Raw genomic sequence first — 15,364 nt, 5'->3', positions numbered from 1 at the left:
CTGGGGTTCAATATAGTTCCCACTGGACCTAGGGTGCAGAGAGAGAGAGAGATACATAGTTTCAGAATGGGTCCCTCTGGAGAGCAAATTAATGAGAAATGGTGGTGGTAGGAGTGATCAGGGGTTTAGGATGGGTCCCTCTGGACAGAGAGAGCGAGAGAGAGAAGGGGTGTAGGGGTCCTGAGTCAGAGCAGTCTGCTAATGAAGAGCCATCAGAGGGCCTATTCACCTTGAACATGATCCACTGCTGCTACTGCTCCTGCTGTTCACTGTGATGCTACTACTACTGCTGCTACTGCTGCTCACTGTGATGCTACTACTACTGTTGCTACTGCTCCTGCTGCTCACTGTGCTGCTACTACTACTGCTGCTACTGCTCCTGCTACTACTACTGCTGCTACTACTACTGCTGCTACTGCTCCTGCTGCTCACTGTGATGTTACTACTACTACTGCTGCTACTGCTCCTGCTGCTCACTGTGATGCTAGTGTAACGGATGTGAAATCGCTAGCTAGTTAGCGGGTACACGCTACTAGCGTTTCAATCAGTTACGTCACTTGCTCTGAAACCTACAAGTAGTGTTGCCCCTTGCTCTGCAAGGGCCGCGGCTTTTGTGGAGCGATGGGTAACGACGCTTCGTGGGTGTCAGTTGTTGATGTGTGCAGAGGGTCCCTGGTTCGCGCCCGTGTCGGGGCGAGGGGACGGTTTAAAGTTATACTGTTACATTGATGCTGTTGACCCGGATCACTGGTTGCTGCGGAAAAGGAGGAGGTTGAAAGGGGGGTGAGTGTAACGGATGTGAAATTGCTAGCTAGTTAGCGGGTACACGCTACTAGCGTTTCAATCAGTTACGTCACTTGCTCTGAAACCTACAAGTAGTGTTGCCCCTTGCTCTGCAAGGGCCGCGGCTTTTGTGGAGCGATGGGTAACGATGCTTCGTGGGTGACTGTTATTGATGTGTGCAGAGGGTCCCTGGTTCGCGCCTGTGTCGGGGCGAGGGGACGGTTTAAAGTTATACTGTTACACTACTACTACTGCTGCTACTGCTGCTGCTGCTCACTGTGATGCTACTACTGCTACTACTACTGCTGCTGCTACTGCTCCTGCTGCTCACTGTGATGCTACTACTACTGCTGCTGCTGCTGCTCACTGTGATGCTACTACTACTGCTGCTACTGCGCCTGCTGCTCACTGTGATGCTACTACTACTGCTGCTACTGCGCCTGCTGCTCACTGTGATGCTACTACTGCTGCTACTGTGCCTGCTGCTCACTGTGCTGCTACTACTACTGCTGCTACTGCTCCTGCTGCTCACTGTGATGCTACTACTACTGCTGATACTGCTCCTGCTGCTCACTGTGATGCTACTACTACTGCTGATACTACTACTGCTGCTCACTGTGATGCTACTACTACTGCTGCTCCTGCTGCTCACTGTGATGCTACTACTACTGCTGCTACTACTACTGCTGCTACTACTACTGCTCCTGCTGCTGACTGTGCTGCTACTACTACTGCTCACTGTGCTGCTACTACTACTGCTGCTACTACTACTGCTGCTGCTGCTCACTGTGCTGCTACTACTACTGCTGCTACTGCTCCTGCTGCTCACTGTGCTGCTACTGCTCCTGCTGCTACTGCTCCTGCTGCTACTACTACTGCTGCTACTACTACTACTACTGCTCACTGTGATGCTACTACTACTGCTGCTACTACTACTGCTGCTGCTGCTCACTGTGCTGCTACTACTACTGCTGCTACTACTACTACTGCTCACAGTGATGCTACTACTACTGCTGCTACTACTACTGCTGCTGCTGCTCACTGTGCTGCTGCTACTACTACTGCTACTACTACTGCTCCTACTACTACTGCTGCTACTACTACTGCTGCTCACTGTGCTGCTACTACTACTACTGCTACTACTACTGCTGCTACTACTACTGCTGCTACTACTACTGCTGCTACAACTACTGCTGCTCACTGTGCTGCTACTACTACTGCTGCTACTACTACTGCTGCTACTGCTCCTGCTGCTCACTGTGATGCTACTACTACTGCTCACTGTGCTGCTACTACTACTACTGCTCACTGTGATGCTACTGCTACTGCTGCTACTACTACTGCTGCTGCTGCTCACTGTGCTGCTACTACTACTGCTGCTACTACTACTACTGCTGCTACTACTACTGCTGCTACTACTACTGCTGCTGCTGCTCACTGTGCTGCTACTACTACTGCTGCTGCTGCTCACTTTGCTGCTACTACTACTGCTGCTACTGCTCCTGCTGCTCACTGTGATGCTACTACTACTGCTCACTGTGCTGCTACTACTACTGCTGCTACTACTACTGCTGCTGCTGCTCACTGTGTTGCTACTACTACTACTGCTGCTACTGCTCCTGCTGCTCACTGTGATGCTACTACTACTGCTCACTGTGCGCTTACTACTACTGCTGCTACTACTACTGCTGCTGCTGCTCACTGTGCTGCTACTACTACTGCTGCTACTGCTCCTGCTGCTCACTGTGATGCTACTACTACTGCTCACTGTGCTGCTACTACTACTGCTGCTACTACTACTGCTGCTGCTGCTCACTGTGCTGCTACTACTACTGCTGCTACTGCTCCTGCTGCTCACTGTGCTGCTACTGCTCCTGCTGCTACTGCTCCTGCTGCTCACTGTGCTGCTACTACTACTGCTGCTACTGTTCCTGCAGCTCACTGTGCTGCTACTGCTCCTGCTGCTACTGCTCCTGCTGCTCACTGTGCTGCTACTACTACTGCTGCTACTGTTCCTGCAGCTCACTGTGCTGTTGCTACTGCTACTGCTGCTCACTACTGCTGCTCACTGCTACAGCTGCTACTGTTTCTTTTGCTGCTGCTACTGCTGCTACTGCTGCTTCTGCCTGAGCTTCGCTTTGATCCACAGTGATGCTTGTCCCCTGATTCCCCCTTGGCCACCCATCTAGACAGTACGCTCACACACACATACACACACACACACACACACACACACACACACGCATTGCATACACATGTGCAGACACACACACATGCACACACAGGTGTGAAATTGTTTGCTGTTTCATGGAAGACACATGGACTTGTTAATAAGAGTGGCAGTGTTCTTAATGTGTGGAGGCTCTGTGTTGCATATACACACTCACACCTCACCCAACAGCCACACGCCTGATTTATCTGAACCATCACTCACTGTTTTTTGTCCCAGAGCACCATGGATGCAGAGGGAGGGGCTGGAGGAGGACTATTATCTACTTAAAGACTACGTGTTTTTTTGAATTGTGTTTTTTTGTCATAACCAAGAATTCTTTGATTACTTCTCTCCCAGTTTTTTTTTTTTTTTTAAGGCTGACCTGTTGTTGATTGAGGTCAGAGCATTATTTTACATTGCAGGTTGTTTCCAATCTCGTCTGACTGAAGAGGTTTTTCAGTTGCTCACACAGCGTTCTGACACGCTTCATGGAAATGATTCCCACTCCTCTCCTCTCTCTAATGGGTGGGAATGTGCAGCCGCTTGGAACTTGGGGGAATATTGGGAGATTTCTAAAGTGGTGGAACATGCTTCACTGGAAGCCTCCCAACCGTGCTTTTTACTTTACAGTTCAAATGTAAAATGACAGTTATTCTACGGATGACTTGTATTGCCTTGATACAGAGGAAACATATCAGTGTTTTCATCCTGCCAAGCTTCTTGTAATATAGCCTAATTGTTTTGAGTGCCAAAGTTGTTAGCCAGAGACACATAACCAGAGTCATACATAAGGAAGGCTCTAAATAAAATAAAAAATTATTGGTAACAAAAATTTAGGAGCACCAGAAAAAAATATTTTTTCATTGAGTGAGATATGGCCTACGTGAATTCTATAATTACTTTTGAGGCGCATCTCCTAATCAAGATATCACTGTTCCTTCCTTTCTGTGCCGCCAAATGTTTGCATATATTGGTAAAGTTACCAGGTTATTAGTAGAGCTGCACAATATGCGCAAAACATCTAATTGCTATTTTTCAACCAAATATTGCGGTTTGACTTGCAATATAGAACAAAATGCTTGGGTGAACTGTTGGAATCATATCAATGGAATGGTGTTGTTTGGCATGAAAACAAATAAAAAATCCAGGTAGGAGTTTTGACAGGGTAGAAACCAAAGTGTTAGTCAGTGTTTTCCAGGGCAGCATAATCACATTTGATTAATGTTACAGAACATGCCGTTGCACAAACAACATGCTGATCTACACCACCACTGGTAGCAATGAGCTAATGCTTGCATTAGAGCTATGTCATTTAGCTAGCAAGTTAGCGATTAGCATTAGCAATTAGCGTTATTTTATATGGAAGTCCAGAAAGGACATATGAATAAATTCCTTTATGTCAAGATCACAACTTATTTATCTCATGATCACGACATAATAAAAGTTGTTTTGTCAAGATCACAAGATAAACTCTATAAATAGGAGTGTGGATGTATTGATGACAGATTGACAGTATGGCTGAGACAGCAGAGCCCACGGTGGATCAGCGCATACGTTTTTATTCATTGCTACACTAAGGGATGGTACATTTCATGCTAACATCATGCTTTAATTTGTGTTTGGAGCTCATTACCAGTTTATAAGTTAGAATGTTAGCAAGCTAAATGTCCCTTACCTTGAGCTAAAAGCTCATGGGGCATATAAGCACTCATGGGGCATTTAAACCCTGAACGATGCCTGACAGGCAGCACTGTCTCCCCGGCTGTGTGCCACCATTAAAACCACAGCCAATCGCATGCAATAAACAATACAGCTAGTCAAGAGAGTGAGTCTTGTTAGCTAGCTAGCTTGTTATCTGTGCTGGTTGTTAGCTTGCATAGCTAATATTTGTATAATTATAAGGGACACTTCATGTTTTATGGATAATGTTTACATTTACAGAGTGGGTGAGCTCCATTCCCGACAAGTTGATCATTCAATTCCAGCCTCAGAGTTTGATCACATTCATAGCAACCTCAGAGACTGACAAGTCAGGATGCTGCCTGTAGGCTGTCTGCAAGGTGCCTTACTTATGAAACATCCTGATTTATCAGCCTCTGAGGCTACTATTGAATATGATCAGCCTACCAGGAATAGAGCTCACCCACTTTGGATTCTATGCATCAGCATATAAAGCGCTAACAGCTAATCTGCCTACAATGAGCTTTACCTATGAAACAGCCTACAAGGAAGCATCCTGACATCAGCCTCTGAGGCTGAAATTGAATCTGATCAGCCTGTCAGGAATGGAGCTTTACCCACTGTTAATTGTAATATTATCCACAAAACATGAAGTGTCCCTCATAATTATATATCAGTTATGGAAGCTAACAACCAGCATAGATAACATGCTAGATATCTAGCTAACAAGACTACCTAGCTAACTAGCTAGCTCACAAGAATAGCCAAATTAGCTGCGTTGTTCCCTGCATGCGATTGGCTGTGGTCTTGGGGGCGGAACGCAGCCTGGGAGAACAAGCTGCCTGTCAGGCATCGTTCAGGTCTTAAATGGCCCCGCATTGCGATCAACTCAGCCACAGGGCTCCTTGATGAAGTGGTTATCGTATTTGAACAAATTAATGGATGATGCGTGATACTTTTGATTATCTCGTGATCTCGACAAAACAACTTTTGTTATGTAGTGATCATGAGATAAATAAGTTGTGATCTTGACATAAAGAGGGAACTATTTTTTAAATTCATATGTCCTCTCTAGACTTCCGTATGAATTGACTGCATGCTGAGGGAATAAACAACGTGGAGGAACTGTGTGCTGCCTGCTTGAGTGAAAGGGTCTGGGCTTGGTGTGCGTTGCCAGGGAACTGGAAACAAGCAGTGTGTTGCGGCGAAATATTGTTACTCGGTACATTTTATCTTGAATTTTATTTTAGCCGCACTGGTGCACTCAAAATAAAACTCCAGGTTGCATGTAATATTTTGTTGCATATGCAACCAAATTGGTCGCACTTTAGAGCTACCTGAGAGCATAATTCCCAAACGGATATGTGGAGGGAGAGAGTTTTGCCACCCAGGGTGAAGTCTGTGGGTTTGGCGAACTCGACATGGATATGCTTTTTGCATCATTGTCCTGGACATGTCCCTTGATTGAATTACTTGGTGCCAGGCAGGCAGGAGCAGCCTTGGTGTATATGCAGCAGGGGAACATTCTGTACCTAGCTTAGAGTCATTAGAGACAAACCCAAAGACAGAGGGAGGGGACAACCATAAAAATAGAATCACTAATTTCATTTCTATGGGGACAAAGTTACCACTCACATTGTATATTAGCTGTGCTAGGGAATACTCTGCTACAATTTTAAAATCAACAGAAGCCACGCATTTACTGATTGCAGTCAATAGGTTCTTCCTCCATCTCTCTCCTGATCTCTTTCCCTTGCTCCCTCTCTCCGTTGGATGGCGTGGGTAGAGGAAGCGTCAGCGTCCAAGGTGGAGGAGAGGCGTGTGTCAGAGGAGAGTGGACGGCCACCCCAGCTGGAGTCAATATTTGTTTTAGGAATCTCAATAACAGGCCACAGTCATCTGCATCTCTGATAATGGACAGCCATATGGCTCTGTTGACCCAGTGGACTAGGGTTCTCTCTCGCTCTCTCTTTCCCCCCTCTCTCTTTCCTTTTCTCTCACCTCTCTTCTGTCTCGTTCTCTGTCTCGTTCTCTCCCCCCTCTTTCTCTTTCCTCTCTCTCGTTGTCCTCCCCCATCTCTCTCTCTACTATAAATGCAACATGCAACAATTTCATAGATTTTACTTAGTTACAGTTCATATGAGGAAATCGGTTAATTAAAATAAATTCATTAGGCCCTAATCTATGGATTTCATATGACTGGGAATACAGATATGCATCTTTTGCTCAAATATATATTTTTAAAAGGACTCGCAATGGGCCTCAGGATCTCCTCATGGTATTTTTGTGCATTCAAGGAGGCAGCTTATGGTAGAGAAATTAACATAAGATTCTCTGGCAACAGCTCTGGTGGACATTCCCGCAGTCAGCATGCCAATTGAACGCTCCCTCAAAACTTGAGACATCTGTAGCATTGTGTTGTGACAAAATTGCACATTTTAGAGTGGCCTTTTATTGTCCCCAGCACAAGGTGCACCTGTGTAATGATCATTCTGTTTAGTCAGCTTCTTGATATGCCTCACCTGCCAGGTGGATGGATTATCTTGGCATTGGAGAAAAGCTCACTAACATGGATGTAAACAAATTTGTGCACAGCATTTGAGAGAAATAAGGTTTTTGTGCATATGGAACATTTCTGGGTTCTTTTATTTCAGCTCATGAAACATGGGATCAACACTTTACATGTTGCGTTTATATTTTTGTTCAATATACCTTCATAAAACCCGTTATATGACCTGCACGTTGTGCTGTGACCTCGGTTGCCATGGCAGCCCAGCCTGTGATGTCCTCTATGTCCCCACTCCTGGTTGAGTCAGCTGCATCTGGAGGCAGGGAGAAGATGACAGTGCAGCCTCACTGGCATCCTCACCCACAGCTCAGGTGATCTTAACCCATGTTCGTGTGTTGCCTGTATTCCATGGGTTTAAGCTTTATGGTTTCAGCAAGACTGTTCTCTCTCCCGCTCTTTCTGTCATCCTCCCTCTCTTCCTCCCTCCCTCCGTGTGGTGAGCAGCTTGCCTGTCCTCAGGCTGCCCTAGGCCCTAGGCTCAGGTGCCTGTCAGCCTCAGTTTGAAACGGCTCCCTTTCAGCTATTCGTCATGCCTGCCTCAACCCCTGCTGTGCCAGCATGTGCCCAGTCCGTTCCATCTTAGCGCATCCAGTCCATTTTAGCCAACCAAACTTAGTCCAGCACACCGCATACACATTCCCAGTAAAACAATCTCAGCACAGGCAGCAGTCCCTTAATGAGAGGGGAATGGCCCAGTGGGTTCCTGGAGTGGGGGCTATAGTAAAGGCCTGTTTGGGTCCATTCTTGACTGGCAGTTTGTTAGGTGCAGTCATCAAGAAGGCAGAAAGAGACAGCTAGCATAGTTAGTGTGGCAGGCATTTTGATCCCTTTCTGTTATTCTCAATGTTCTAACCTGACTGACTGACTATCCATCCAGCACCAGGCTCCCAGATTGCTCTACCTGCTTGGCACTCTGAATTTCAAATGTCTCCAATTTTCCCCCTGTCGGGTAGGAGGAATGGAGGGAGGGATGGATGTCTGAAAGCGTCTGTCTGCCTCCAGCAGGTGTTCTGTTCGAGCACCCAGGAATGGGGCCTGGCAAGGGGAGAGTCACGCCTGTAGTGTGTGTTTATTTGGTGACTGCTTTCCCATTTGTGGCTGTGTTGCCAGGCTGATTTGTCCTCTGCCTGCTACAGTGGTCTGGTTATTACTACTCCTCTGTCCACTGATGCTGCCTTTGTCTCGGTCTTTCTTATGTAGCTTCTTCATGTGTTGTGTTGATGTTTTGTCTCATTTTACTTTTTCCATTGAGGGATTTTATTAGTTTCATTGGGCTTTAAGTCAGCCTTTTTCTATGTCTCTTCCTCTGTGGTTTTCCTTAACCCTGGCCCCAGCTATGAGGAGCGTGCGCTTTACCTGGAGGCCATCGTGCAGAACCACCGGGAGGTCATGACCTTTGAGGACTTTGCGTCGCAGGTCTTCTCCCCTTCAACCAGCTACTACCCAATGAGTGGGACAGGTTAGAATCCTACTCTGCTCCTCCACTTCCTCCTCTACTCCACAGCAGCACACCTGTTAGCCCTCTTCAGGCCCCTCCATCTCTGTGTCCTGGTCCTTGTCTCCTCACACCCACACTCTGATGAATATCAAAGGCAGCAGGGCCAAGCTCTCTCCACACTGTCTGAGCAGCAGCATCAAAGACTTTACCGTGGCTCAACAACTTAGTCAGACCCTGCTCCTTGTCTCTCCGTGTTCTGTTTCATCTCACCCCCTCCTCTGTTTTTATCTCCCCCTCTCATTTAATTAGCCCGTCAGAAATATACATGATGTGACATGATTGAATGTGGGTTAAACCCGGTGTATGTGATCAGTCCTCTTATCAGACCGTCCATACCTGTACCAGAGTAATGCAGTCTGCTTAACACTGGGTTCACACTGCTGTCCCCCAGAGGTCAGGAAGAGGGGAGACTGAGGGGGACTTCATTAAACAATGTCTCCTCTTCCTGCCCTGGCTTGGCCTAGATCTGATGGGTCTATAACAACAACAACACCACTAACATCCAATCAGTACAGCAATGCTCTCATACAATTGGAAATCTGTGTTCTTTTATTGTCATAACTGGAAACTGAATCTGTTATTGTGTGTGTCTTGGCTACGTGCGTACGAACATGTCTCTGTGTGTGTATACGTGCGTGTATGTTGTGTCTGTACGTGTGAGTATGTGTGTGTGTTGTCCAGATTTCAGCGAGCAGCCCCAGAAGGCAGGGTTGATAAGCAGACTGACAGAGGCAGGAGGTAGTCTGCTCTATTAACGTAATTACAGTCAACCTTTACTGCAGAGGTGTAAAAAAAAAAAAAAAAAAAAAGACCTCTATTGACCTTTCATCAGGGAGAGGGGAACAGGGAGTATTCTGTAGGGAGAGGGGAACAGGGAGAGAGGGGAACAGTGAGTATTCTGTAGGGAGAGGGGAACAGGGAGTATTCTGTAGGGAGTGGGGAACAGGGAGAGAGGGGATGAGAGAAAGGGGAGAGCGAGGAAATGGGAAAGAAAATATTGTAATTACCCAGTGTGGGGCATTAATCTGTTCTCTGCTGGTGTGTGTTATTTCTGCATTAGGCTTTTTTGTAGTGGAGCAGGAGAAGGATAGCTGGTTGGGCTGACTCCTCTTTGTGATTATGGGATCATAGGTTAGTCTGGCCAGACAATAAATGATTATTTTCTCTTATTGTTAAATGAGGATTGGTTTCACAGCGTGGTGCATCAGCTGTGTTTGATGAGAGCAGACATAACAACAAGACTTACTTTAATCACCCTCTTTAATCCTGTGGAAATTAATTTGGAACATCTATACAAATTGATGAATATACAAATAGTAGGGCAAACATTATTTTTGGGCTATTGCTTCTGTCTGTCTGTAAAAGTGTGTGGGGTGACCGAGTGAGTGAAGACGTGTTATTTTGTCCACCGTGGGTTTGGAATCAGCTGGTCCTCTACATCAACTGTTTCTAGCCACAGCACCACACCACAGAGATGCAGGGCAATTTCAGGAATCACTCTAGGTCTGCATGCAGACTTCACCTGGCAATCTTCTAAACAAGGGGGAGGTTAAAAAATCCTAGTACACACAGATACAGGTGCTCACAGCTTCTTCCAGTGATAAGCCAGGCATTTTTCTGAGAAGTGGTTCTTTTTATTTGGTCTTTTTTGTCAACATGTTTTCCTGTATTTACAGCGTCCGTGTGGATAGTGTACAATACATTTATGTTCATGTACATTCTCTAATATATAGTCTGTTTATGTCCTGTGTATGGTTCTATGCATCAACACATGGCCACTGATATATAATCACAGAAGGCTGCTTAGTTTTGTCCCTTTGTTGTGTCTGTGACCTCAGACTTAAAAAGCTGCTCTCATTGTTACCCTTCTCAGATGTGCTGGTGTCTAGTAATACAGTGATTGTCTGTTGCCCTCCCATGTGTCTTTGTCGTGCCTGTGTCTCATGTTCCATATGCTGCTGCAGTGTGAGTGTGTGTGCTTGTCAATACCCCTGCTTAGGTTCATTGCTCCACTAATATGTCATCCATGACGTGCAGCGTGCCGGCGTTGGCCGGGGATGGTTTGGGACATGGAGTACCCTTGGGCCAAGCTGGACTGTAAGACTTCTGCCTGTTTCCTCTACTATGCATGATGCCCATTGCCCACCCTCCACCTTAACCTGACCTTCACCTTTGACCCCACAGCTACACCATCTCAGTGACCATCAATCATACTAACCTGCACCTCGACCCCGGACACTTCTAATATCCCACTTCCTACTGCATGAGTCATCTCTAACCTACAGTAGATTACCCCCATCCTCACCGCTGTGGCCCTGCAGTGTGACTGGAGCGTTTGCTCTGTGTGTCTACTGTCTGAGTTGTTTATGTGGTTTGAGTGTTTGTTCACACTGACATATTGACATGTTGAAGTTTCTTCTTTTGGGCTGGGGGGTTGGACTCAGTCGGGGTCTCAAATTACTGTAGAGAGTAAGAATAGCAGATTACACAAGGTGCAATTTGGAAATGTGGTTGTGCATCCGCAGTTTGTCAGTCACTCAATTAGCCATGTCAGTAAAAAATGTTTAGATTGGTAAGTTATTATAGCGGCTTAGTAAACTTAGGAATCATGATCGAATTACCGGCCTAGGGCCCCCATTTCAATTTTGTTAGTCAGTCTCACTCAGATATCATATTAAAACCTGCAAACATTTCTCTCCACCCTATGGAAAAATGTGTAGAATTGCAGGAAATGAGCTGTAACATAGCAAATTGTCCTGTCTGCCCCATGGAATGAGTAGAATTGCATGAAATGAGTAATAATATTGTAACATTTTCTCTACGCACCATGGGAAAATGTGTAGAATTGCACGATTTAACTCTAAAATGTAGAAATGTTCTTTCCACTGTCAAGAGGAGGGCTGCTTAAATATTGTGCTTGCAATTTGGTGGTGGGGGGGTACCCAATTGTCATACTTGAGTGAAAGTAAAGATACCTTAACAGAAAATGACAAGTGAAAGTCAGCCAGTAAAATACTTCTTGAGTAAAAGTCTAAAAGTATTTGGTTTTAAATATACTTTTTTTTAATATATATATATTTTACCAATAAAATTTATTTTTGATACTTAAGTATCAAAAGTAAAAGTATAAATCATATCAAATTCACTATATTAAGCCAATCAGACAAAGATTTTTTGTTTTCTTAATTTACGGATAGCCAGGGGCACACCCAGACATAATTTACAAACAAAGCATTTGTGTTTAGTAATAGTCCACCATATCAGAGGAAGTAGGGATTACCTTGATAAGTGCGTGAATGGGACCATTTTCTTGTCCTGCTAAGTATTCAAAATGTGATGAGTACTTTTGGGTGTCAGGGAAAATGTATGGAGTAAAAAGTACATCATTTTCTTTAGGAATGTAGTGGAGTAAATGTAAAAGTTGTAAAAAATATAAATTGTAAAGTACAGATGCCTAAAAACACTACTTAAGTAGTACTTTAAAGTATTTTTACTTAAGTACTTTACACCACTGTGCACGTTGGTACGCAGACCCACGAGCAACTGCGGCCCCTCCCATGAGTTCAGTTTTTTTGTGGCCCCCACCCCCATCAAAGATGCCCATCCCTGGGTTAAATGAACGTAGCTATAAGAGCCAAGTCAACAATGAGTGAGATTCTCGCTCTTCAAATCTTTCAATGGATCCAGACAGTCCGTGGTACTGAAGAGCTCTCAACAACCCCCCCAGACAGGCCTCCTTCTCTCACCCTAAACCACTCTCTCTAGAGACAACAGCTCTTCACCTGCTCAGGATACCGCTACAGCTTCATCTGATGGCAACAGAAGACCCTCTAACTTTTACTATGTGTCAGAGAGTGTCAACTAGTCAAGGAGCTGCCAGGCACACTGGTTTAAATGACTGTTGATGTCTACTCTACTGTGGAGCAGACTGTTGTCACAACTCTGGAGATACCTGTGCCTGTGTTGGTGTTGCACACAATTTTGTATATAATGTTTTGTTACATTTTACTGGTCTCTATCTCATGGTGTTGAACTGGTTGAGAAGCGTTTCTGATAATCCTGTCTGTTCCTGCTCTAGGATCTGTCCAACATATACACATTTTATAATAAGCAGTCATACCAACCTATGTGATGTCAAGTTACAGAAATAATTTACCCCTTTGAATATTAGCTAGGCAGATTTTTAAGGGCATGGAACAAACTCAAACCAACTTTCAAGAGGCCCTCTAGCTTTCTGAAAATTGTCCCTGTCTCTTAACATATGAAATGCTTTATGTCTTGTATGACTTTGATCCTCACAGTGATAATAACCAACAACATACCACCACACAGGCTTTTTGAATGTCGCAGTCATCTCCCTTCCCTAGTCCCTCCCTGACTGACTGTCTACAGCAGGGCTGTGTGACCTTGTCTTAATGTGACGCTCTACTGTCTGTTTTTCTTTTAGATGAAACAATGTTAAAGGTGTCATTGCGGTAATTGAAGAAGGTAAGCCCCGAGCACCGACCAGAAGCTCGTGTGTCACCCCAAGGCCTCGCTCTCCCGTTCACTCATCCTCTCTGGTTTCTCCTTTATTTGGTACTAACACGCTTTATTTACCCACCTACCTACCGCTTTATGAAGGACGGTTGATATAACGCTGTATGGGCTGGTGATATAACGCTGTATGGGGTGGTGATATAACGCTGTATGGGGTGGTGATATAACGCTGTATGGGGTGGTGATATAACGCTGTATGGGCTGGTGATATAACGCTGTATGGGCTGGTGCTATAACGCTGTATGGGCTGGTGATATAACGCTGTATGGGGTGGTGATATAACGCTGTATGGGGTGGTGATATAACGCTGTATGGGGTGGTGATATAACGCTGTATGGGGTGGTGATATAACGCTGTATGGGGTGGTGATATAACGCTGTATGGGCTGGTGGTATAACGCTGTATGGGCTGGTGCTATAATGCTGTATGGGCTGGTGCTATAACGCTGTATGGGCTGGTGATATAACGCTGTATGGGGTGGTGATATAACGCTGTATGGGGTGGTGATATAACGCTGTATGGGCTGGTGCTATAACGCTGTATGGGGTGGTGGTATAACGCTGTATGGGGTGGTGATTTAACGCTGTATGGGCTGGTGATATAACGCTGTGTGGGCTGGTGATATAATGCTGTGTGGGCTGGTGCTATAACGCTGTATGGGCTGGTGATATAACGCTGTGTGGGCTGGTGATATAATGCTGTGTGGGCTGGTGATATAATGCTGTGTGGGCTGGTGCTATAATGCTGTATGGGCTGGTGCTATAGCGCTGTATGGGGTGGTGATATAACGCTGTATGGGGTGGTGGTATAACGCTGTATGGGCTGGTGATATAACGCTGTATGGGCTGGTGCTATAACGCTGTATGGGCTGGTGATATAACGCTGTATGGGCTGGTGGTATAACGCTGTATGGGGTGGTGATATAACGCTGTATGGGGTGGTGGTATAACGCTGTATGGGGTGGTGGTATAACGCTGTATGGGCTGGTGATATAACGCTGTATGGGCTGGTGCTATAACGCTGTATGGGCTGGTGATATAACGCTGTATGGGCTGGTGATATAACGCTGTATGGGCTGGTGCTATAACGCTGTATGGGCTGGTGCTATAACGCTGTATGGGCTGGTGATATAACGCTGTATGGGGTGGTGATATAACGCTGTATGGGCTGGTGATATAACGCTGTATGGGGTGGTGGTATAACGCTGTATGGGGTGGTGATTTAACGCTGTGTGGGCTGGTGATATAACGCTGTATGGGGTGGTGATTTAACGCTGTATGGGCTTGTGGTATAATGCTGTATGGGCTGGTGATATAACGCTGTATGGGGTGGTGATTTAACGCTGTATGGGGTGGTGATTTAACGCTGTGTGGGGTGGTGATTTAACGCTGTGTGGGGTGGTGATTTAACGCTGTGTGGGCTGGTGATTTAACGCTGTGTGGGCTGGTGATTTAACGCTGTATGGGGTGGTGATTTAACGCTGTATGGACTGGTGATTTAACGCTGTATGGACTGGTGATTTAACGCTGTACGGGGTGGTGATTTAACGCTGTACGGGGTGGCGATTTAACGCTGTACGGGGTGGCGATATAAAGCTGTACGGGCTGGCGATATAAAGCTGTACGGGCTGGCGATATAACGCTGTACGGGGTGGTGATTTAACGCTGTACGGGGTGGTGATTTAACGCTGTACGGGGTGGTGATTTAACGCTGTATGGGGTGGTGATTTAACGCTGTACGGGGTGGTGATTTAACGCTGTACGGGGTGGTGATTTAACGCTGTACGGGGGTTGTATTCTCTGTTTAGCCAGGCTGGTAATTGCGAGTGATGCTGCACGGTTCGGACAATTAGCACCCGCCTAAGTAGCAGCATGAGCAATATGGACACACTTCTTTCTGCTTGTGCTTCTGCATGTCACGCCACGCGCCTTTGTCTTTATCTCCCCAGCGGTATCTTCCTTTATCTTTGTCCTTTTTTCTCCTCTTCACTCCTGTCCGAGTGTGGCTGTTGGCCTGGGGCAGAGTGTGACATTAACACCTGCCGTACTGGAAGAAAACGGCTTTGTCATTGAAGCTTTGTTTG

The 15,364-nt window shown here is 45.8% G+C and overlaps 1 protein-coding gene across 1 annotated transcript in view; it reads left to right on the top strand.

Annotated features, from left to right (window-relative positions):
* The window catches only part of LOC120060283 (ral GTPase-activating protein subunit alpha-2-like), a 186,044-nt gene that overhangs the window by 168,666 nt on the left and 2,014 nt on the right, over positions 1-15,364 (top strand). Inside the window, exons 39-40 of the mRNA XM_039009470.1 lie at positions 8,579-8,703; positions 13,190-13,230. Of these exons, the coding sequence (XP_038865398.1) occupies positions 8,579-8,703; positions 13,190-13,221 (157 nt within the window). The 3' untranslated portion in view covers positions 13,222-13,230. The remainder of the gene's footprint in view (positions 1-8,578; positions 8,704-13,189; positions 13,231-15,364) is intronic.

The sequence above is a fragment of the Salvelinus namaycush genome, chromosome 15, assembly GCF_016432855.1.
Source record: "Salvelinus namaycush isolate Seneca chromosome 15, SaNama_1.0, whole genome shotgun sequence".
NCBI classification, from domain to species: Eukaryota; Metazoa; Chordata; class Actinopteri; order Salmoniformes; family Salmonidae; genus Salvelinus; species Salvelinus namaycush.
The sequence above is the reverse complement of the archived record's forward strand: the minus strand, read 5'-3'. Positions and strand labels throughout refer to the sequence as shown.